Source organism: Papio anubis, chromosome 4 (assembly GCF_008728515.1).
Source record: "Papio anubis isolate 15944 chromosome 4, Panubis1.0, whole genome shotgun sequence".
Classification (NCBI taxonomy): domain Eukaryota; kingdom Metazoa; phylum Chordata; class Mammalia; order Primates; family Cercopithecidae; genus Papio; species Papio anubis.
Window position 1 is genome coordinate 7,377,043 of NC_044979.1, and position 22,774 is coordinate 7,399,816.

Below are 22,774 nucleotides of genomic sequence, written 5' to 3' on the forward strand. Positions count from 1 at the left end.
CCCCAAGGCACGCCCCCCATCCCACTTCACATACCAGTTGCAAGTCCAGGCATCCGGAGCTTCTGACCGACAGGCTGGGCTCTCAACTGGGGTTCCCACAACCCCCTCTCAGGTTCATTAATTTGCTAGAGTGGTACACAGAACTCAGGGAAATGTACATTTAAAGGTTTATTATAATGCATATTACCAAGAACCCAGATGATGGGATGTACAGGGAGAACAGGCAGGGAGCTTCCCCAAGCACACTGTTTTCCAGCAGCCTCCACGTGTCCAGGGATCCAGAAGCTCCCAAACCCAGACCTCTTGGGCTTCTTAAGGAGACTTCATTGGACAGGCACGATTGACAACCATGCAGAAATGTGATCAAACAAAAAGGTATGATCTAATAGTGACAGAGTAAGTGTGGACACCCAACAAGGCCTGCCTATTCCGATCGTTACTGGCCTTTCCGTGCAGGATTTCTTCCTCTCGGGAATGGGGCAGGGCTCCTTCGGAACAGAGGGTCTTAAGTCCCACAGTCAGACAGATGAGGGAGGATTAGAGTCCGGCCTTGGGCTGGTGAGGTGGTGAAGAGCGGGCAGGGGAAGTTCAGAGGAGAGATTGTTTCCTGGGGCCTGCTTCTGAGGCCTAAAGCACCCCAACATTATCACAATGACTGTGATGAGGACAACAGGAGTGCTGAGCCAGGAACCCTGGACAAAACCCAGTATTTATACCTTGTAATATCAGAAGCACCAAAAAAGAAAAAAAAAAAAAAAAAAAAAGAAAGGCTCTTAAAATACAGTAAAATGTTTTAATTTAGGAAGCACTAAAGTCTTTGTTCCAACAAAATTAACTCAGAGAACAAATTATTTTACATATTTACACAGATCAATCAACAAAAGTACACATTATAACAATTGCTCAACACTGTCCGTAAAGAAAACATTTCGAATGAGAAGCGCCACGGCGGTTTTCTCCTTCTGGGTCACCCAGTGGAATGAGGGCCCCCGCCAGGGGCTCTTCCTAGACGTCTCTTCACTCCAGCCAGCTTCCTTCTGATGGCCCCATTTTCCTTTAAAACCAGTTCTCATTAAACCCGCATCAGGTTTATGCACCCTGGCAAATGATCATTTTGACAAGGATTAAAACTGTAAGCTAAAGAGACGACACAAATGACAATTGGGAATACTTTTGAGCGGGGACAGAGGCTAAATACTAGCCCCTCCCCTTTTCTACTTCTAACCAATATCTTGAGCATTCAGTGGGACAATACAGTCTTGCTGGGTGTCTTGAAATCCTCCAGCAAGAAGCCAGCCAGGAGAAGACCCAGGCGTCCCACACCTGTGGGGCCAGGATGGCTGCCTGGTGCTGAACCCAGACACGGTCCTCCCAGAGCATCTGCCCCTGTCAGGCTCTGTCTGGAGACTGGGGATCTTCCAGGCTGGCTTCATTCTGGACCAGAGAGCAGAGGAGAAGGAGAAAGAATATAAACCCACCCCTGTGAGCCAGGGAACCACCCAAGCTGTAAGGATTTTGTGCAAGCTGCTGGAATTGGGTTGGAAAAGCGACCCGGCAAGCAGCTGAAAGGAAGGGTGTGCACGCCTGCTTCCTAAGGGGTGATCCTTCGGGTGGGCTGATCATGCCTCCTCCCCTGAGGAGGGAGTCCTGCGAAAGCACCCACCTCAACACGAGTAAAGGCCCTATGGTGTCCCCAAAGCGACCCCTGTCGCGTTCACTCTGCGGGTAGCCTCCCTGCATTACTGATTACTCCGAGCGGCTGAGCTGACGTCAGCATTCTGGGAGCGCCAATGACCTTTGGGGTCATCACATCCTCAGAAACTAGAGCAGGAGGGGAAGCGACCCCCAAGCCAGCACTCCCCCTACTTTCCACCCGGGAGCCGAGGTTGCGCCATCCTGGGGCGCATCTGGGGACGGGGACCCACCAGCCCCCTCCCCTAACCCCTCTAGGGCCCTCGGCAGCAGGCGGTACCGGATGCCCACCAGGGGCTCTAAAGGACCTGGGCAGCACGGGGAACCCTCGCCCGGATCTTCCAGCCCTCTCCTTCTCCTTCTCCCAATTCTTTCCGCAGTCTCAGAAGCCCCACGTTTCCCGCGGCGGGGGGACACGCACTTACCGCGGATCCACTATGCAAACCTTGATGAACCTGAAAAAAGCCGGGCGGGGTGGGGTGGGGTGAGGTGGGGTGGGGGTGGGGGTGGGGATGGGGAGACCCTGCTCGCACCCAGCGCCGCGCACCGCTCTCTGGGCGGGTTCGAGTGCGCGCGCGGGGCGGGGCAGGACCTGCGGCTGCGGTGTTTAGCGAAGCACGTGCTGCTCCGCGCGCAGCCCCCAGAGGCCGTGGGCTTCCTGGCTGCCCAGTCTGCGGCGGGGCGGCGGCGGGGGCGTGTTTCAAGGGGTCGAGCACACACTGAGACGCCGGGAGGCGGGATGGGTCCGAAACCAGCTCGGAGCGAGTCTCGAGCGGCGGCGGCCGCAGGGGACGGGGCGCGGCGACTAGGGCGGCGTGGGGCGGCGGGGAGAGGGACGGTGGCGCTGCACGCCGCGCACTTCCTGTTCAACACGCGCCGCCTCCCACCGCCCGCGCTCCCCGAGCTTGCGTCGGTGCCAGGCCCGGCCCCTCACTGTCCCCTCGCGGTCCCCTGGGGCCGCCGCGCGGCGGGGGGCGAGAAGCGGGCGCCCTGCCCTTCTCGGCCCACAGGGCTCCGGGCGCCCCCTCCGGCGCGCAGGGCCGCGAGCGCCGCCGCCAGAACTTCTGCCAGCGGCCGCCCGTAGCCCAATTGCGCAGAGGGCTCGCCTTGCACCTCCTCTTCCCCCGCCGCCCTCCCTTTCGCCCAGAAAGGAGGACGGACCCAGCTGCAGGCTCCGAGCTGGTTTATTCTGCGGCCGAGGATTACATTTATGCACGAACGGTCTCGCTGGCTCCAGATTCCCCACTTGGGCACAGGCATAGGAGGGTTGTTTTCCAAATTGCTGGTTTTAATTGCACCTGCCTTTCAGATTACCTCTGGGAATCTGTGGGAGGAGCCGAGAGGGTGGAAAATGTTTCTTCCCTTTGCAAAAGGAAGAAAACTTTGTCACCCAGCGGGAGACCTCAGCCACGCGTAACCCGCGAGACACCAGAACCGGGACGGGCTTTGACTGATTCTGCCTGCGAGAGTTCCGTAGGAAAGGACGCTTGAACTCGGCGCTCCGGCGGCGGCGGCACGAGTTCCCTGCTCACTCTCCCTCCCCGCGGAAGTCCCCACGAGGTGGCTTCAGGGTGTAACAGAGCGCGCGGCTCCAGTCCGACGGCAGCGGCCGGGGCAGGGAAGGAGGGGACCGAACCCCCGAGGAGTTACCCAGAATCAACTTCTGGTTAGAGTTATGGGAAGCGCAGTTATGGACACCAAGAAGAAAAAAGATGTTTCCAGCCCCGGCGGGAGCGGCGGCAAGAAAAATGCCAGCCAGAAGAGGCGTTCTCTGCGCGTGCACATTCCGGTGAGTCCCAGCTCTCGGTCCCCTGCTCCCCAGCCCTCCTGTCGCTCCGGTCCCCGGCGCCGAAGCGGTTAACGCTGGACGCCCCGCGCGCGCCGTGCGTGCCCCTCCTGTCACTTCGGGCGGCTCGGGGAAAGGGTAGAGGGACAGGGCCCGAGCTGGGCTGGCGGAGCCGGGGCTCGATCTCTCTCTCTCTGCCCGCGTGCAGCCCGGGCTGGGGCTCCGCCTGGGGCGGGGACTAGGCGGCTGCAGACTAGAGGGGGCGCCGGGCGCGGCTGGTGGGCGGCTGGGCGTAGCCCGGTATCCAGCCGGGTGCTGGTGCGGGGGGCGGTGCGTTGTGTTGTTTTGCTGAACAGGGACGGTGTGGACTGCGCTCCGGGGAGGTGGAGCCCGCGCTCGGCAGCCGGAGAAGGAGGGAGGGGAGGGCAGAGGAGGGGAGGGACGGTGGGTGGGGAAAGCAGCGGGGCGGGAGGTGGGGGGAGCTGTGTAGCTGCGCCTTCCAATGCACCCCCTCCACCCCAGTCTCCCTCGGGGTGTTTCTGGGCCTGGAGCGGGGGTGTCCTCTGCAGCCGTTCCCTTCCCCCGCCCCAGGAGTGTACTTGGGGTCTCTGTGGTATTTGGGGACTCGGAGCTCCCTAACCCATGCAGGCTGCATTGAACTTCAGCCCCGGCCGCGACGGCCGCCCGGGAGGACATTGGCGACTCGGATCTATCTGAGGCTTCACTTTGTCCAGCCAGAGGGGCGGCGGGCCGGGTGGTGCTTCCTCCCTTCGGGACGGCGCCCAGGTAGCCGGCGGCCACTGTTCCTCTCCTCCGCGTAGGGGGGTCGGGTGGTGGGAGGTGTGGCGGCCCACTGGGTCACACCCTCCGCCTCAGCCAACCAAGTAAATGTTTGTGTTTGTGTACACACACACACACACACACACACAGCAGAGTGCTCCGTGGAGAAAGTTATTTTGCTCTCCCGGGGCAGGGTGGGAGTGCACAGTGAATGGGCTGTCTGGACCCCTCATTAAAGCTAAGCCTTCCCGACAGCGTCAGGCGCAGCTGGCATGGCCGAGGCAGGCCACTCACTTCCCACTGTGAATTCCAGGGGGCACTGCCCCGTGTTTGCTGAGCCACCCTTCTTTTGGACGCCCCGCTAAGGTCCTCCTGTGTAAATTCCGGCCCACACGTGTCTAACGCTTGGATGAAGAAGGTGGAGTCCAGGGGCGGGATTCCAGACACCTGATGCCAAATAGCCCCACACGGTCCCTCGGCCAGCTCTCCCTGGCTGGGAAGCTCTGGGGCAGGAAACCTGGACCCCCGGCTGCTGTGTGGCCCCCACGGTGGTGACCCGATTATGCGGACATAAGTGCTCTATTTGAAAATGAAACATTCTTGTTTACATCTCTCATGTAAGACATTTAAAACCGTGTTTGAATTACACGTTAGATGTTGCTGCCACAGACCTCTTAAACAGTGATCACTGGAGCTAACCGTGTAACTACCGTTTCTCCCATTTGTGAAATGCAGGAAATAATACCCGTTTTTCCTGCTTTATAGGGATATTGAAATAAAATGACTCATGGGAAACTCTTCTTTGTTGTTTTTTGTTTTGTTTTTTTGTTTTGTTTTGAGTCAGGGTCTCACTCTGTTCCCCAGGTGGGAATGCAGTAGTGCAGTCATGGCTCACTGCAGCCTCAGCCTCCCCAGGCTCAAGTGGTCCTCCCACCTCAGCCTCCTGAGTAACCGGGACTACAGGCATGTGCCACCACAGCCAGCTAATTTATTTAGTTTTTTTGTAAAGATGAGGTTTTACCATGTTGCCCAAAGCTGGTACACATGGGCTGGGCTGAAGCGATCCGCCCACCTTGGCCTCCCAAAGTGTTGGGATTACAGGCGTGAGCCATCACACCCGTCCCGGAAAAACTCCTGACAAATGTAAAGTGTCCTATAAATGTATGGGGAATACATATACATATACATATACATCAGACACCTAGTTTTTAAAAAAATGTATAGAGAGTAACAAGAACATGCCATTGTCCAGTGGTTGGGCCATTTTGTGTGGCAGCCACATGGTGAGGCTGGTTCCAAATGCAGGATGTGAGTGATGTGTGGGTGTGCCCATGGGGTGGTGCCAGCGGTAATGTGAGACAAAATCCAGGACCAGAAAAAGGATTGTGAGGCCAGGCTGTGAATGCTGAAAAACCATGTTATAGTTAGGGTCCTTAGACCACCCTTCTTCCTGCTATTGGTGACTTTGGCAGTTTTTCATAACGTTCTTGGCATGAGCCAGCTCGCCGCAAAAGTAGTATTCATTCAGTTATTCCACAGTGGCTGAGGGTGACCATGTGCCCAGGCTCTGGTTAGGGTGAGATCTGGGGAAGATCGGCCCAAGTCCTCACAGGGCTTGCAGTTGCTGGGGGCACCAGGGAGGTCCCCTCATCTGCCAAATGGTCATTACCTATTGATCGTTGTGCCAGGCTAGGTGGCAGTTATAACCTTGCTGGGAAAATGAGGCTTTCAGACAAAGGCTAGCAAATGATCCAGGGGCATACGATGACCAGTGCAGACCACACCTGCTTCTAGAGGCAGGAGTGATGACAGTGCCTGATGTGTTCAGAGAGACTGTACACCCAGAGATGGCAGGCAGGAGTCATGTAGGAGAAGTGGGGGTGATACTCTCACTAAGGAACCAGTGGGAGCACCCCACAGAATCGGGCAGGAGGGATGGCTGCTTCCGGCTGAAGAGCCACACCTCCTGGAGAAAGGATTTGAGAGCCAGGGTCATAGAAAATGATTTGAGACCGGATCAGGCAACACCTGGACATAGGGTTGCCAGCTGTAGTAACTAAAAGTACAAAATGCCTAGTTAAATCTAGATTTCAGATACAGGATGAATCATTTTTTAGCATAGGTATGTGCCATGCAATATTTGGGATATACTAAAAACTATCCATTGTTGATGTGAAATCCCAGATTAATGGGGGTGTCCTGTATTTGATCTGGCAATGCTGCCTTGAAGGCCAGGCCCAAGGAGTGAGGACCCCCTCCTTAAGGCATGAAGAAGCTTCGGTGGACGCTGTGGATAGCCTCCTTCTGGTGCCCGGGGCCCAGCCCACCTGCAGCCTCGGTGGACAGCGTCTTACTCATGTCTCCCTCCTCACCTGAAGGAATCCTCTCAGACCCTGGCAGCTTGCTCAGCCTAGTGCGGGAACCCCTGGAAGTGCTGGGATTATGCCCTGAGGGGCAACCCCCAACCCAGGAGAGGTCTAGTTGGTGGCCAATGGCCCAGCCACCCTGCTTCTCAGTGGGAAGTTCTGACCTGGGTTCTGCAGGGTGCCTCAGGGGGATCCCTAGCAGGGTGGGGATCCACAGTGTAACTCACTCAATAATGTACCTTACTGGTCCTTCTGGCCAGTTCCTGCCTCAGCTTCCCCATTCCCTTGCCCGCACTTCCTGGGATAAACTCCTGAACCTAAGTTCCTGTCTGAGTGTCTTTGTTGGGGGACTAAACTAAGAAGCCATTAAAGGTAAAGAAAACAACGCTCCAGTGCAGAGTGGAGTGATGGGAAAGGGGCTGGTGTCAAGGGAACCAACCCAAGTACTTTGGCAAAAGCCCAGGGTAAGGGTCCGAGAGCCTGAACTGCAGTTGCAATGAGAGAATGCAGAAGGGCAGACGTGGGACGTGAGAAGGCCAACCTAGTGGATGGCAGGGGGTTGAGTTAGCAGGCACTGATGTGGAGGTATTTGGGATAACGGGCCGGTTCTTGGGGAAATGGTGAGTCTGGTCATAGCCCGAGTGTATCTCAGCAGAGGGCAGCACATCCATGGGGAATCATGTCTACTTCCTCACCCCAGCCTCAGAGGATTGTGGTGTCCAGGAACTGCCATTGCCAAGGACATCTTGGATTCTGAGGAGTAACTCTGAATCCTGGTGCCCAAGCAGCTTGTCTCTTCATTGAATTCGAGTGAGTCATTTTGGGGACCGCAGCCACCAGCCCATATCATAAACAGAACCGTGGCCTAGGGTGTTGGAGGCAATTACTGCAAACCTCCTCTCTCGGGCTCTGATGATCTTGAATGTCCCCACTACCCTCTTCCTGTCAACAGCCCGTCTAGGCTTTGGGACACCAGGAAGGAAGAATCCATTTTAGGGGACAGCCTAAGGCCAGTGGGTAGTGGCTGGTAGTGGAGACCTAGAACTACTAACTAATTTATCAATTGAATTCAGTTGATGGCTGTGTACTGGGGAAGGGAACACGGCCCTTGGACCATGAAGATGTTGCCTTGCTTGGTTTCAGTCTTAGGCATTTTGTGTCACCTTTATGGGCGCAGCTACAGGGTCTTGGAGGAGGAGGGAGGAGGATGCAAAGGAGAGGAAAGGGAAGGACTGAAGGCAGATTCTATCCTGAGGCCATGCTGACCTTTAAAAGTAACAAAGGGCCGTAAAGGTCAGAGTCCTGGCCTGTTGGCACCCTGACTCGGCTCCGTGCTCTGAGCCTCCATGCCTCTTGTAAGGCATGACTATCATGAAGGCGATGGAATGGTTTTCGGAAATCACTCGCCAGGAGCATAGCTGTGCGTGGTATTCTGCCGAGACTTTAGTAGCAAGCATGTTCTTTCTTCTTTATGTCACTCTAAGAAAAAGCAGCTTCCCTATTAATGCTAAAGTTCATAGATCCCATAGACATGCTTTAATCAAGGCTGGCTGGCATGTTGTGCATCTCTCGAACTGTTTCAAGCCAATGACAGAGCAGGAGGCTGGGGGGAGGGAAGACGTCAGACAGATGGACCCAAGGCAGAAGCCTTTGGGGACACTGAGGCAGGCTGGAGGAGTTCGGATGGTTGCTACTGAGTGGGGCATTTCTGTCAGAATGCACATGTCGCTGGCCCTCTGGGGAGAGGTGCTCCAGAAAGCCTGCATAGTCACTGGAGACAAACTAAAAATAGAGCCAGGGCAGCTGGGCAGTCACAACGTTTGCAGAGATGGGACTGGGCTTGGGCGGGCCTGTTGCCAGTCATGCCTCCCCCTGCTGCATGGCCTCGAGGAAAGCCACGTGCAGTGAGGAGGCCACGCACCCTCCGTGCTGGTGATGGCCTAGGACCTTTGCACCCAGCTCCTGCCCTGTAGCCTCTATCTGGCTGGATGAGCTGCTGGGAACTCCAGGATGAGGGTGGGAAGGGGAGCTGTGTCCTGCCCCGGAGCTGGAGGATGCAACCATGACTGCTTTGTGCCCCTCACACCACTGAAATGCTCTGGATGGAAGCCTCAGCAAAGGGAAGGGGGATGCTGTGTGGCACAGTGGAGGCGTCAGCTTTGACCTTGGCCAGTGTGTACCATCCTGAGCAAGATTTGCTGGATTAGGGTTTAGGGCAATGTTTTGCAAAGTGTGGTTCCTGGACTAGCTTAAGTAGAAGCACCCAGTGTTTGTTTAGAATATAAAATCCTGCTTCTTAGCCCAGACTCGCTGAATCAGAATGTCTGAGGGTGGGATCCATGAGTTTGCATTTTTCTTAAGTTCTCCAGTGATTCTTGTACCTACTGGGGCTTAAAAACAATTGGGTACTATTAACAGCTTCCCTGGTGTAATACTGTTCCATTTCTTCTGCCCCCATGAGTTATTCCTCTGTCTGTCTGCCTGTCTGTCTATCTATCTATTTATCTATCATCTGCACCTTTTCAGCCATCATTGAGAAGAGATATCCTTGACTTCTGACTATTCAACAAAGCAGTTCAACATTTGGTTTCCAAATAAAGATGAATGCCCAAACCAGCCTGTAGCCAGAGCTGCCCATGTGGGCCAGCCCGTTAGGCCACACTGCAAGCTTTCTTGACTCAGCCCTTCAGTGACTTGATGCATCTTAGATGCTCTGCCATAAGCTCCAGTAGGGCCCAGAGTATGCTATGGGGACCTTCAGTAGTCAAACTTCTCAGTGATGGAGACCTCAGACTGGCCTGTGGCTCCAGGGTTTTTGACGAAGCTTGGTTGTCGCTCTGCAGCACGCGGGTTGTGAGAGGGCTCGTCAGCGAGGGGACGTCCTCAGTGGGGCACAGCACATTGGCTCAATGCCGCTTGAGCACAGCCCAGTGCTGGTCCTAGAGGGAACGGGCAGCTAAACAGTGACGCGTGATCACTTCCTCGAAGACTCTGGCACACAGAGGGCACAGGGACGCCCATGGAGCAGCTCACATGGGGGAGTAGTGCGGAACCTGCACAAACCCGTGGGCCTGCAGAGTCGCATGCTCAGTGACTTGCGGGAGTCATCCTGGAGCTGCCTCATCCTCTTATCCCTACTTCACAAATGCCCAGCTCAGAAAAAGCCTGTTCATCATGACATGGTAGATGACAGGGTTAATTACATGGAGGTGAAATGTGCATCTCTGCCCTCATCTAGCCCCTGCTGCCCTATTCACGCTAGAACCTCTTTGTGGAGGGTTCCAAGATTCTTGTATAAACAAGGTTCTGCATACCGCAGAGGAGCAGCCTGCCGATGAATGCAAAGAGTTAAATCCCGGATCGTGATTTCCCAGCTCGAGTACTGAATTAACATAAACAGAAGCAGCAGCCCAACCGAGTTGGTGAGTTCAATCAATATTGCATCTTTTCACACATCACCAACTTGTTAGGGTTCTCAGTGCATTACTAGTGTCTTTTCCTGCCTCTTTGAACTACCCGCCCCCGCCCCGCCCGCCAATAAAACCTAGCAGAACAATATTGCTAGTGTGCACTCAGGGTTTGCAATTTTTACTGTGCTAAACACTAGACTGGCTGAAGAAATCATTTGGAAGCACTTTTTATTGGCCAACGCCTCTTCAGCTACTCAGACTTCACTTACATAGTTTGTAAATCCGTTTGTCTCTTCTAAAACCTTCAGGCAAATACATGTGCTCTTAAATATTCCTGTTTCTTGGCTGTTTATTTTCTCTTGCTTTCCCTGTTTTCCTGTAAGAGCTGATTTTGGTGTATTCAGCTCATGGCCAGTGTCTTTCTGTTTCTAGGCACCTTTTTACGTTTATGGGGGCCACTAAGGTTACCGAGTAGAGCTACAGGCACTGACAGGAGCGGAGTGAGAATCTGGTTCACCCGTTCTCCTCCCTCCGCTCTCCCTTCAGCCAAAATGGGGCCAGTGAGCGCGATCACTGATGAAGCACCAGCTATCTCTCGTTCCTTTCAAGACGGTGAACCAGCCCATCCTGATAACCCCACAGTTCCATCAACGTCGTTTAAAATGTGGAACAAACAAAGGCCGATGGACAGCTGAGCTGTGATGTTGAAACAGAGTCGTGACTTTGCTTGGTTCATTAACTGTGACTCGCTCTGAGATGAGCAGAGCGGCCACCTGAGAGTTAAGCTGTGTCCTTCGGGCTTAACCACAGGGAGTTCTTAGAAGCCCGCACCATTACTCATTGCACGGCTCGTGCGCCCAGACCAGAGGAAGGGGTTAGCTACTAACTGGCTGAGCTTCCCCGGTAGAAGAAGGTGCTTTGGTGGAACTGTATTTTAGCCCAGCCTTGGAATGGTTAATTGGAATCTCACTCATCTCTTTCTTCCACTACCTACTTTGAAAATAATTTAATCCCTGTCCTTTACTTCCTGTTGACAGGAAGCCCTCTCTGCCAACCCATGGCTGGTCACGGACCAATCGGATATCACCAGGCTTTGGGGCGTCTGCCAGGGCCTCTGTGTTTTGATATACTCTGACCTGGCAGTGAAGTTGCTGATGAATGTACGACAAAGACCAGTGTGCTTCGTAACCCCAGGCTCCCAGCGTCTTTTCCATGAGCCAGAGGCCTGGTCCTGGAGGGGGGGTGCCCTGCAGCTCTGCTGGCCTTCTTCTGGGGAGCTCTTTGTAGGGGGTAACTCTGCAGTGACCTCCACTGTGCTGGGGAGGGGAAGAGGAAGGATGCAACAGGGTGAGGGGGGAATTTGAGAAAATAGGATGGAAATTTTCAACTTGTGAATAAAGAAATAGAGAGCCATGGCTAAGAACCATGTTTCCACAGGGTTAGTGCTGGGACCAGAAAGCAGTCAACTCGTTTCTGTGTACTTTCCAGGGACTGGGCTGGGTGTCGAGGACACAAAGATGAACAGTGCGATGGAATTGGATTCTCCAAAAAAATGGTCGAAGTCCCACACCCCCTACACTCCGTACCTGTGAATGAGACCTTATTTGAAAGGGGGTTTTTGCAGGTGATTCACATATAAATTAGGATGAGGCCATTAGAACGGGCCCTCGTTCACTATGCCTGGAGTCCTTCTAAGAAGAGGGAAATTGCATCCAGAGGCACAGGCAAGAAGGCTTGTGAGGGCGGAGGCAGAAGATTGCAGAGCTGCTGCCACAAGCCGTGGAATACGGGCCGCTGAAGGGTGGAAGAGGCGAGCAAGGATCCTCCCGGAGCCAAGGGAGTGTGGCTCTCACAGCACCTTCATTTCAGACCTCTGGCCTCTAGAGCGACGAGAGAATCTGTTCCGTTTTAAAGCCCCCAGTATGTGGTGCCACGCTACCACAGCCCCGCAACCTCATCCAACAGCGCCCTGCCCTCGAAGCACAGCATGGCTGCAGCCTCCGCCTGATAGAGCTGTAGGGCAGGGCTTGTGCTGCGGGGCCCCACAGCATGTCCTGGAGAGGGGGCCAAGGCCCCAGGATGGGGTCCCAGCGTCCCACTGCCCACAGCGCTTTGATGCTCCCTTCCAAGGTCTGAGTTTTTCCTTGCGTCCCCTCCTCCCACTGCTGGAAGTTCTAGTGTGGCGGGGCTGTGAGAAAACCAACGTGACATGTCGGAGGCTGGTGTGGCAGCTCCGGGACCCGGGCCTGCTCCCTCTGTCCAGAGCACCTCCTCTTTGCCTGCTCTCCCCTCCTGGGTGGCCACCAAGACTCAGCCTCCTGGGGCCAGGGGCGAAGAGGTGTGCACGAGGGGTGGGGGTGGGAGGACAGCTCTGTCACCTGCTCAACTTCCAGAAGACAGGCAGGCAGGCTCCGTGCAGCCGTTTGTCTATTGGGCTAATGTGGAAACCATTTACCCAGCTCCACCCTGCTCACCACCTCAGCCGTGCCAGCAGCCATGGGGTGGTGGGCTTGAAGCAAACATCACCTGGTTCCCATCCTCATCTATAGCATATGTTGTAATAAGCACCCTAGAGAGCCTTCTTCCTCCATGTAACCTGGATATGCTTGATGGGGAGTTGCATTCACGGTGCTGATGACCGATTCATATTCTTGATTGTATCAGATACCATCTGGGGTGGCACAGTTGTCATCAGATTGAGCTAATATTGCTGAAGCACTTGTTATATGCCAGATGTGTGCTTTTATATAAGCCGTCTCTCTTTATCTCTAAAGTAATATGTGAAATATTAGTATTGCTATTAGTCTTATTATCCTTACTGTAGAAATGACAGTTTGAGGTTCACAACCATTCTAGCCCAACCTGCTGAGAAAATCTCTGTTGCATCTTGTTGGTTTTTTATATCTCTGCTTGGCTATGGCCCAGATGCCCAAGCAGCCAGTGCCTCCTTGGGTTAGGGGATGAGGCTGGACGGTCAGGCTGAGGCTGGGCCGTGGGCCCGAGAGGACGGTGTCTGCTGCCTCCCTGCAGTTTGTCCTGCGTGGGTCAGGTCTCCATACGCTTTACTCGGCCCCTTTCTAGATGAAGGTCATTGAAAGATATTCTTTACCCTTCTTATTTCAAAAATAAATAACCTGCCTTCTCCACTTGCATAGGTTCCATTCTCTGGTTCTTCTTTTTCAGTTTGTTGTTTTTGCTTCTTAAATAATGGATATTAGAATGAACACTACACTCGGAAGCAGGAAGCCCTGCCTGCTGCCTCTGTCACCTGTCTAGGGGCTTCTTCCCACCAAGTCATCCGGTACTGACTGCAGCCTGTTGTGTGCCAGGGTCAGGGGTCTCACTGTGACCCACATGGGCCCCTCTCTTCCCTCACAAGGCTTAACCTGGGGCACGCCGTCACCCTATCGGTTCACGTCTGCCGCTACCAAAACACCGAAATCATAGGGACTGAAAGCCACAGAATTTCTTCTTTGTCACTGTTCTCTCTGTCGGCTGGGAAGTTCTCACGGTTGGCGCTGGCTTGGCCAATATCTGGGCTCAGCTGGCAGCTGGGGCCCAGGACAGACTTGCCCGCATGCCTGTCCATCGCCCAGTCAGCTCCATGCCAGCCGAGCCACGGGGACGACTGGGCCGTGTGTCCAGCAGGCTGTCCAGGCAGCAGCAAGAGGGCCAGCCTGAAGCTCAGGGGCTCCTCAGGCCCCTTGGCCATGGCAAGTCACATGGCTGAGACTCGAGGGATGGAAAGCAAGGTCACGTGGCAAGGTCACGCTCAGGGGCCGGAAGGATTTGAGCGGAACCAGTCACTTAACCTGTCTAGATCTGTTTACATATATAATACATTCGTATATTATATAATTAATATTATATAAATTTGTTATCTAATCATATGCTATTTAAAGTATATCCTATATGTGATATCTATAATATGTAATATACATATATACACTTTGAAAAAGAGGGCTGGAGCCTAAGTCTCCGTTTGGCTCAAGCACCACGGCTGTATGGAAACTGCTTTGTCCTGGGGACAAGTGGCCTTTAAGAGGCTGTGAGTGAGGGGCATGCAGAGCAGTGATGGGGCCTGGGTCCTTCCAAAGCTGGGCTTTTGAGAGTGTTACCTGAGCCCTCCCGTTTGCGCCACTGAAGATGAGTGAGTGTCTGAGGAGATATTTCGCCCCTGGGGAGCTGCCAGCACCAGGAGAACAGACAAGCCACTCGTCTCCTCACCACCCTGCTTTGCATGTTACGTGTATTTTGAGATTTCTGACATGACCTTGGGGCACAGGGAATAGAATAGTTTCAAAGACAGAGGGAAATGCTGGGCAGTGATAACAACCTGGTCTAGGGAAAGAACTGGGCCAGGTGACCTCCCCCGTAGAGTTGCAGGGTGCCTGCCAGGTGTGGAAGTGGCACAGAGGACGCATGGTAGCCCCTGGGAGAAGAGAAACAGGAAGCTGCACCCTGGACCGCCGTATAATGAGGAAATAGCCCAGGAGGTTAAGCGACCTGCCAAGTTGCATGGCTGGTCAGTGGCAAAGCAAGGATTGAACCCGGGCTTTTGCACTGGAGGTGTGTTAGAAGGAGAGGAATCCCATCCTGGCCGGCCAACAGCTGTGGCTATGGTCAGGGAAGGGCTTCTGGGAGCCAGCAGTGCCGTCTGCCGGCCTCGTGGCTTTCTGCCTGAGATGCCTGCTCTTCAGGCTGGAGGTCAGGAAGCCGGTTCACAGCAGTGCTTGTTTCGTGCTGTTTCAAGACAAGGGCTGTGGGCTCCAGACTCCATTCTCTATCACCTCCCTCCTCTCTCCTCTCCTCTAGATGTGGCAACATCAGTTCTCAGGAAAGGCTCAAAGCGATGTTCTGTAGGCTCCGCATGCAGGCATGGAGTTTACTACTATGATAAAATACAGCATAAAGGCAGGTGGACATATTTGGTTCTTGGTTCCTTTTTTTTTTTTTTCTTTTTGAGAAGGGTCTTGCTCTGTAGCCCAGGCTGGAGTGCGGTGGTTCGAACACTGCTGCCTGGAACTCCTGAGCTCAAGCGATCCCCTTACCTCAGCCTGCTGAGTAGCCAGGACCACAGGTGCCACCATGCCCAGCTAATTTTTTGATTTTTCATAGAGAAGGGGCTTCATCATCTTGCCCAGGTTGCTCTTAAACTCCTGGGCTTAAGCAATTCTCCTGCTGTGGTCTTCCAAAGTGCTAAGATTGCAGGCGTGAGCCACCGTGCTGGCCTCATATTTGGTTCTATTCCTTGTTAAATGATGGGTCTACCCTCCAGTGGCCTTTGTCACCTTCACCTGAAGGTTATGCTCAGCTGGTGAGTCTGTGCCTCTAGCTTTGGCCACTCAGTGGTGAAAGAGGGAAGCGAGCTGGACTGAGCAGAGGGGAAGGACTGTGAAGCATTCACACCAAAGGCCTCACCTGACCCCTTGGAACATTCTGGAACTGGGATGGCCCTTCAGAGTTGTCCCAGATTGAGGCAAAGGGCTCCCACGCTGTCCCTGGGAAGGGGATGTAAACTTGGTTGAGGCGGATCCCATCTGGTGAGGGCAAGTCTCAGCCAGGCACTCAGCTGAGTACCAGCGGCTACCAGTGCTCCCTGTACCTGGGGATCTACCAGCACCCCCTGCACCCGGAAATCTAACAGTGCCCCCTGTACCTAGGTTCTACCTGCACCCCCTGTGCCCGGGGACCTACCAGTCTCCCTGCACCCGGGGACCTATCAGTGCCCCCTGCACCTGGGGACCTACTAGCGCTCCCTGCACGTGGGGGTCTACCAGTGCCCCCTGCACCCTGGGACCTACCAGCGCCCCCTGCACCCGGAGATCTACCAGTGTCCCTGCACCCAGGGACCTACCAGTGCCCCCTGCACCCAGAGATCTACCAGTGCTCCCTGCATTCAGGGACCTACCAGTGCCACCTGCACCCAGGAGTCTACCAGTGTCCCTGCACCCAGGGACCTACCAGCGCCCCTTGCACCCAGGGATCTACCAGTGCTCCCTGCATTCAGGGACCTAGCAGGGCCACCTGCACCCAGGAGTCTACCAGTGTCCCTGCACCCAGGGACCTACCAGCACCCCTTGCACCCGGGGATCTACCAGTGCTCCCTGCACTTGGGGACCTACCAGTGCTTCCTGCACCTGGGGATCCAGGAGCCACACCACGGCATCCACAGCATTGCGTCCCTTTCTCATAATAAAATCTCATGATTTTTCTTTCGAAGTGTCCAGCCCATCTCCTTAATTAAACCATAAGCTCCTTTAAGGATGGCATGCATCTACACTTTGTCATGTCCCTGCCCTGAGGAAGCCACCTCTCACACAGCCGACCTGAATGTTGACAATGATGATGATGATGATGGTGAGGAAATGCAGAAGCTGAACTAACAGAGGGGGAAAGGAAGACAATACGGGCCATCTTTGAAAATGGAAATGCTTAGTTAACTCTACAACCCAATTTAGAAAAGTCTGAGTAGACCCGCTACTTACAAATCTTAGGGGAGCCACATATCTCAAAGAGAAAATTTTCAGACAAATCATGTCTTGTTGGTTTCAAAAAGACGCATTGTTTTTCCATCCAATCTACTGGCCAGAATAAAAAGGGCAGATTTTAGGCACATTATTGTGCTATTTGCTTTTTTCCTTCACCTCCCACTTGGGAAAGTTACTTGGGCTTTGACTCAGGCTGATTGACTAGTAACAGCATCCTGTGTCTGGCAGGAGGCATCTGCCGTGGCGGATGGTCCTCTACCTGGAGACCAGCTGGGCGCCTAGACCTTCATGCAATGCAGAGCCCGGGGGCCACATGCCAGTGCCTCGGGCCTCATGTCCTTCAGGGACCTCTGTATTTCCTGGTGCCATTGGAGGAGGGAGCATCTGTCCACCGAAGGGATGGGCATGGACCTAGCTGTCCCTCATAACTAGATTCTCAGGAACAGAGTCCTGTGTGCGAGCAGGAAAATGGGATGGTTTTCATCTTGCCAACGGAAGAGTGGCTGCAGGGGAGGGAGCATGAGTTCGGGCGCCATAGGCCAAGGTTGCAACCCCAGTGCCACTGATTGCCCCCTGTGTCCTATTGGGCAGTTTACTGGCACAATCTAAGCCTCAGTTTCCTCACAGGTAAAATATAGAATATAATCCCCACCTCGCAGGATGTGGGGGAGCATGACTGAGATGGCCCCAGCTTAATATAATTTTATTCTTTTCAATTGAGGTAATTTTTTTTTTTTTTTGAGACAGAGTCTTATTCTGTCACCCAGGCTGGAATGCAGTGGCACCATCTTGGCTCACTGCAACCTCGGCCTCCCGGGTTCAAGCAATTCTTATGTCTCAGCCTCTGCAGTAGCTGGGATTACAAGCGCGCACCACCATGACCGGCCAATTTTTGTATTTTTGGTAGAGACGGGGTTTTGCCATGTTGCCCAGGCTGGTCTTGAACTCCCGGCCTCAAGTACCCGCCTCAACCTCCCAAAGTGCTGGGATTACAGGCGTGAGCCACCATGCCCGTCCTGCAGGTGATTCTTTAATCATAATTTGAACGAGATTTCCTTTTTAATCCCTCATAAGGCTTTGGCTGAATAACTTGCAAATTTGTTCAACAGGTCTCCTTATTCACACTGAGACAGGCCAAGGTCCTGACCCCAGAGTGAAGTCAGCTTGAGCCTCCAGGGCTGAAGGTACTGAGCCCTTAACTGAGAGTGCTTAGAAATGGCCTTGGCCTTGGGTCCACGTGCCAGGAACTTGAAGGCAAAGTCTTGGGGTGGGGCTGCTGAGAGTTGAGGTGGTGGGCAGAAATCTAACCTGGCAAGCCCTACCTAGGAGCAGAATACTGGGACTTCAGGGTCCCTGGAGTCTTGTCTGCCTCCACCTGCCTCTACCACAAGCCTATCGTGACCCCACTAGGGTCATGGCACAGAAGACAGGTGGGCAGACAAGGGGAGACGGTGTTCCCTGGGCTAGAACAGTACCCTCTAGGAGAGGCAGGGCACAGCAGGTATCCTTGGGCATCAGTTCATCAGGTTAATATGCTTTTTGTCCTCTTCTCCTTGGGGCATTTGCCATCTAATAGGGAACTCATGGAGATTTTACACCTTGACTCCAGAAAATAAATATTATGAGGCTTTTAGAGAACACTCAGGCCCCCAAGTCATCTCCTTCTAGTCTGCAGTGGGCCTCGGGTGGGGTGGGGTGGGCTGGGGGCCATACTCTCCCTCGTGTCTTGTGGATGGTTCATTCCCAGTGAGAGAGGAAACCCACACCCCATTCCACAGTTGAGGCCTTGGGCACCACAGGTGGCACCCATCAGTGCTTGTCTCTGATTGTCCATGGGTACAGGCGTGGACGCCAGGGAGGAGAGGGGGTGGGGAAGGAGGAGCAGTGTAGAGATGCAGGTGGCTGTGTGTGGTGTTGGAGGAGTGAGGTGTTTGCAAGAAGTTCTGGTTCTCTCTGCTGCAAAGCATGCCCAGCCTGTGGTCTTGCCTCTCTGTGGGCCTGTCCTGGTGCCCCCTTTCTGCCCTGCCTCTGGCAGGAGGGGCTTCACGGAGGCTGGAGAAGGGGCACTGGCTGGGCATATCGCAGTGGCTGGGCACATCACAGCTGCCAGTTAATGTGCTTAATGGAAGGTGGATGAAAGCGTCCGACAGGCAGATGGAGCCCCGTTAGTGACTGGAAAGACCCCTCCAGGTCCAGCATTCCAGGCTTCTGTGATATCTGCTAAAACTCCAGGTGCCTGGCCACCTCCGTCAGCTCAGCCCACAGTCCCACCTGCAGGTGGCAGAGAGGGAATCTTGGACTACATCAGAAGATGGGCTCTCCCGTCCTACAACCCTGCGTCCCTCCAGCGGCATGGACTCAGGTGAGTCCCATGGCCTTGGATTTCCAGCTCATACCGAGATGACTACTGTCTAAATGGGAGTGGGAGATGGCTATTTATCAGATCATTCTGATAAATATCAACTGCTTGGCTCTGGACAGAGATGGAGATACATCCTCGGTGCCTTAACCTGCAGCTCTCACCTGGGACAAAAGAGGATGGCTGGCAAGTGACTGATGAGAACAGAAGGGGAGCTGAAGGTATCCAAGTCCACTCCGCTTCTGATAGTGCCAAGGGACAGCTCTGGCACTGTGAACTGTGGCTGGCAGCAGAGCCAGCTGGGCCTGGGCACACAGCTTCAGGCAGGTGCTGCCGGATCCCTCACCTCCGCTCTCACAGCCCTCGCCACCGGGGCTTCCCTATTCGCTCATCCCATGGCCCTTTAAGCATGTGTCCTTAGCTGTGTCTCAGTGAACATGGAGAGATGTGCTGGGCACTGCCCTCCCTCTGAAGACCATGATTCCTGGCCAGCACCTCTGTCTTCTTTAGAGAATCGTACCTTTCCACGGGGCTGGCAGTCGCGTCCCACCCTCTCCACCCACAGGCCTCATGGAGATGGTGGGAAGGTCTTGCCGCAGCTTTCCGCCTTCACCACCGTGTGCAGCAGGGGCTGGCTTGTGGGTCTCACCTCGCCCCGCCCCGTCTGACACCGTTCCCCACAGAGCGTTCTCTGGTGCCACAGCTGTGCAGCGCCCTCGAAGCACATTCACTGGGCACCACAGGATGATGTGTACAGATGTGGTGTCGGCTCTTTGCTGGAGGCCCCAACGACCTGTTTTTCCTGAGTCTGTTCTGTGACTGACTCGAGAGACACCTGGCCAGGGTCTGGCTCCTCCTCAGGAGACACTGGACTTTCTGAGCTTTCCTTGATCTGAGAAGTTTCTGAAAACTCCCTTGAGTCACTGAGGCCAGGGATGGGGTTGGAGCTGCTGTCGATGCCAGCCTTGCAGAGGAGCAGGAAGAGGGGTCTCCGAGGGAAGAGGAAAGGCCTGGGCACCCATCAGCTCCATCAGGACTCCTGGGGGCAGAATTTGTGCTCGGTTCGTCTTTATGGTCCCTCCCAGTGCTCCACACTGGGCATTCTGCATAGTAGGTGCTTGCTGAATACCTCCTAGCTACCAGCAAAGCACCTTTGGATTGGGGGCTCAAACCAAACCCATCTCAGCACTGGAAAACTTTCAAATCACAGGAAGCCGAGAAATGGCCGAAGTGAACGATGGTGTCGATGCTCTTTCCAGCAGCGATGGCGTCAGGCATGGCCATGGTCCAGGGCCATTGAGGAGGCAGGACTTCCCTTTCCCTGTGAATCTCTCTCTTCCTGTAGAGCAAGGGTGGTGTGTGTCAGGGGGCAGGCGAATAGGGGAGGGGAATAATGGAGTGTGGGAGATAGGGGTATTTCAATATCCACTGAGGCTTACCTAGTCCAATCCCTGACACGTATTTTTGCGCCACCTGGATACCGAAAGTGGCACAAGGTATACATAAACAAAAATAAAAATAATCTCCATACTGCGTAAAGCTCCAAGCAGCCAGTAGCTTCAGTCACCTTCCCACCAAGTGGCACAGATGGGGCTCTTGAATGAGCTGGCTGGGGACAGCGGTGGCCGGGGCTGGCAGGGTGCTGATGAGTACTGGGGAGCTCAGGATCAGCCCCTGGGGAGGGGAGGGGAGGGAAGCAGAGGGGTAGGCGCGGTGCAGGAGAGGCTGGGCTGCCCCGCAGTCTCAGCCAGGGCCTCGGCCCACCCTTCTGAGCTTTGCTGGACGGCAGCAGGGGCTGGGGACAATCATCGGTGGATGCAGCTGTCTGTGGAAGGGGCCGGGGCCTTGGGAAGGTAGCTCCTCCAGCCTGGGCTGTCCCCACAAGGGGCTGGCAGCCGAGGGGCCACAGCACCACCAGCAGCAGGGAAAGGAGTGCTTCATTCCCAAAGAGAGATGGGCGAGGCAAGTCCCAGCACCCTGTACCCCTTAGGGAGCAGCCAAAGGAGTAAAACCCACAACTCTTTGTCTGCTATGTCCCATTCCTTCCGAGGGACAGAAAATCACCGTTCAGGGTTGTATTGAAGGTGTTAGAAATTGTATGCCTGCCTTCCGATGCTCCAGCGAGGTGGCACCTGGTTCAGACGACTTTCCAGGTCAGACCTGAAGGGAAAAGGAGAGCATCAGTGGCCACAAAGAGAGCGAGCGTTCCCAAGCCAGCAGGTCCTCAGCACGCGTGGGTCGCAGCTGACTTCACCCCCACACAGCCATGTGCTGGTGCTGCTGTTGTCCCCATTCTACAGATGGGAAAATCTGCACAGCAGAGGCTGTTGGCAGGAGGTGGCACGGCCGGGCATCAAGCCGGAGCCGTCTGGCGCCTGAGCCCACACGAAACCACTGTGCTGAACAGACAGATGGTGCCGGAAGGCAGCGTGCAACCCGAGAAAATGCGTGGAGAGGAGCGTGCTGTTGATTTCCAGCCATTTTTCTAGGCTGACTATAGATGCATTTATTTATATGAAGTCTTTTTTTTTTTTTTTGGTACTTCCAGTTGCTGATGGGTCCACCTTGGGCACAGCCACCTCTCACAGGCAGACCTGGGCATCGGCCTCATTCCTCATTTGTGCAGAGCTCTGTAGGGCTCAGTGGCCTGGGAGCTGGGAGCTGGCAGGAGCAGAAAGGTCCTGAATGTCACCCAGCAAAAAGCACTGACCTTTTCCGGCTCTCATCTCCCACCCGTCTTCTGCGGGATGCTGTGCGTTCTGTGCCCGCCTCTTACACTCCCTGCTGACTTTTTGTTTTGTTTTGTTTTCAGCAATGATGAGCTCTTGACTCATTGAAAATAGGTGGGTCTTAGGATTGTTTTTTTGTTTTAATGTTGCCTGCAAAAATGACACTGGTTCGTGTCACTGGAGCCATAAAAGATACCACCTTTTACACAAAGCTGAAAGCAGGAGATTTTGGGCTGCCGTCCAGTAGTTTCTTTTGTCACTGTTTTCTGTTTCTTTCTTCCTCTGCTCCGTTTTCTCTCCGCCCTTCTTGTTGTCTTCTGCCTTCTGTCCTGTGGCTTCTCCGCCTTTATCTTGTCTCCTTAGAGCTGAGTTTCACCAGGCTTGAAACACCTGCCTTGTGATCCAGTTCTGTTCCCTGTGGCGGCCATGGTGGCTGACGAGGCGCAGGCCACCGTGCTCCGGTGGGGACGCTGTGACCGTATCCGTGGGTGGTCTTGTTTTTTGGATGCGGGCATTCACTGAGTTCTATTCGGTGCGGGTGCCACACTCACGTCTTTCACATGTTTTGCCATTTAACTCATCAGCAACTCTGCCTGTTCCTAGTATTCACCCGGTTTTTACAGTTGGAGAAACGGAGGCTCAGATAGAATGAGTCATTTGCCTAAGGGCCATGGCAAGGCCAATGTGTGAACGCGGTGTGGCTGCCTCCAAAATCCATGCCCTTCCCTGCTGGACGTCTTTTCATCTCCCTCCACATCCTAATTTGGGGCAACAAAGAAGGCAGAATACCTTCCCTAGAGCTGCCAGCCTCCCCTGGGGCCCACCTCGGGGCCGCCCCGGCGTGCTCATGGCACCTGTGCTTGCGTCCTCGTCAGGGCGGGCCTTGGAAAGATCGCCACGGGGAGCCAGGACTTTGGGGACCTGGTTTCCCTCCTGCCACACCTCTCACTGGCTGTGTGACCTTGGACAGGCTCCCTGATGTCCCTGAACCTAAGTTGCTTTGTTAGTGAAACAGCAATAAGAATACCTGCCTGCAGGTGGTCATGAGAATTAAATGATGTCCTATAAAGCGCTTGCCATGGAGCAAACTTGAGTGTGCTGTAATTTTTAAGAAATCGTCTTTCTTCATTTGTTGGAGAAACCCAAGGGCAGAATGTGTGG

At 54.3% G+C, this 22,774-nt stretch overlaps 2 protein-coding genes and 1 long non-coding RNA gene across 7 annotated transcripts in view; 2 read left to right on the forward strand and 1 right to left on the reverse strand.

The window, feature by feature from the left end:
• Positions 1–779: 779 nt before the first annotated feature.
• On the reverse strand, positions 780–2,529 carry LOC103883346. 3 transcript variants are annotated; one of them, XR_004183083.1, is made up of 2 exons: positions 2,118–2,529; positions 780–1,434 (listed from the first exon to the last, which is right to left on the reverse strand). It is a non-coding gene; the product is annotated as an uncharacterized LOC103883346 (long non-coding RNA). The 3 variants fall into 3 exon arrangements; XR_002521239.2 differs by lacking the exon at positions 2,118–2,529 and adding an exon at positions 2,001–2,086; XR_002521238.2 differs by lacking the exon at positions 2,118–2,529 and adding an exon at positions 1,664–1,956.
• LOC116274449 (AT-rich interactive domain-containing protein 1B-like) lies at positions 1,432–3,345 on the forward strand. Its single transcript, XM_031665015.1, has 2 exons — positions 1,432–1,506; positions 1,951–3,345. The coding sequence occupies exon 2, from the start codon at positions 1,976–1,978 to the stop codon at positions 2,774–2,776; it is 801 nt and encodes a 266-aa protein (XP_031520875.1). The 5' UTR covers positions 1,432–1,506; positions 1,951–1,975; the 3' UTR covers positions 2,777–3,345.
• The window catches only part of PRKAG2 (protein kinase AMP-activated non-catalytic subunit gamma 2), a 317,328-nt gene continuing 297,827 nt past the window's right edge, over positions 3,274–22,774 (forward strand). For all 3 annotated transcript variants that reach the window (XM_031665008.1, XM_031665009.1, XM_031665011.1), the window contains exon 1: positions 3,274–3,481. In XM_031665008.1, coding sequence (XP_031520868.1) covers positions 3,368–3,481 — 114 coding nt within the window. In that variant the 5' untranslated portion in view covers positions 3,274–3,367. The remainder of the gene's footprint in view (positions 3,482–22,774) is intronic.

Coding starts and splice junctions, on each gene's coding strand:
- LOC116274449 (XM_031665015.1), top strand. CDS start 1,976: ATGCCCACCAGGGGCTCTAAAGGACCTGGGCAGCACGGGGAACCCTCG.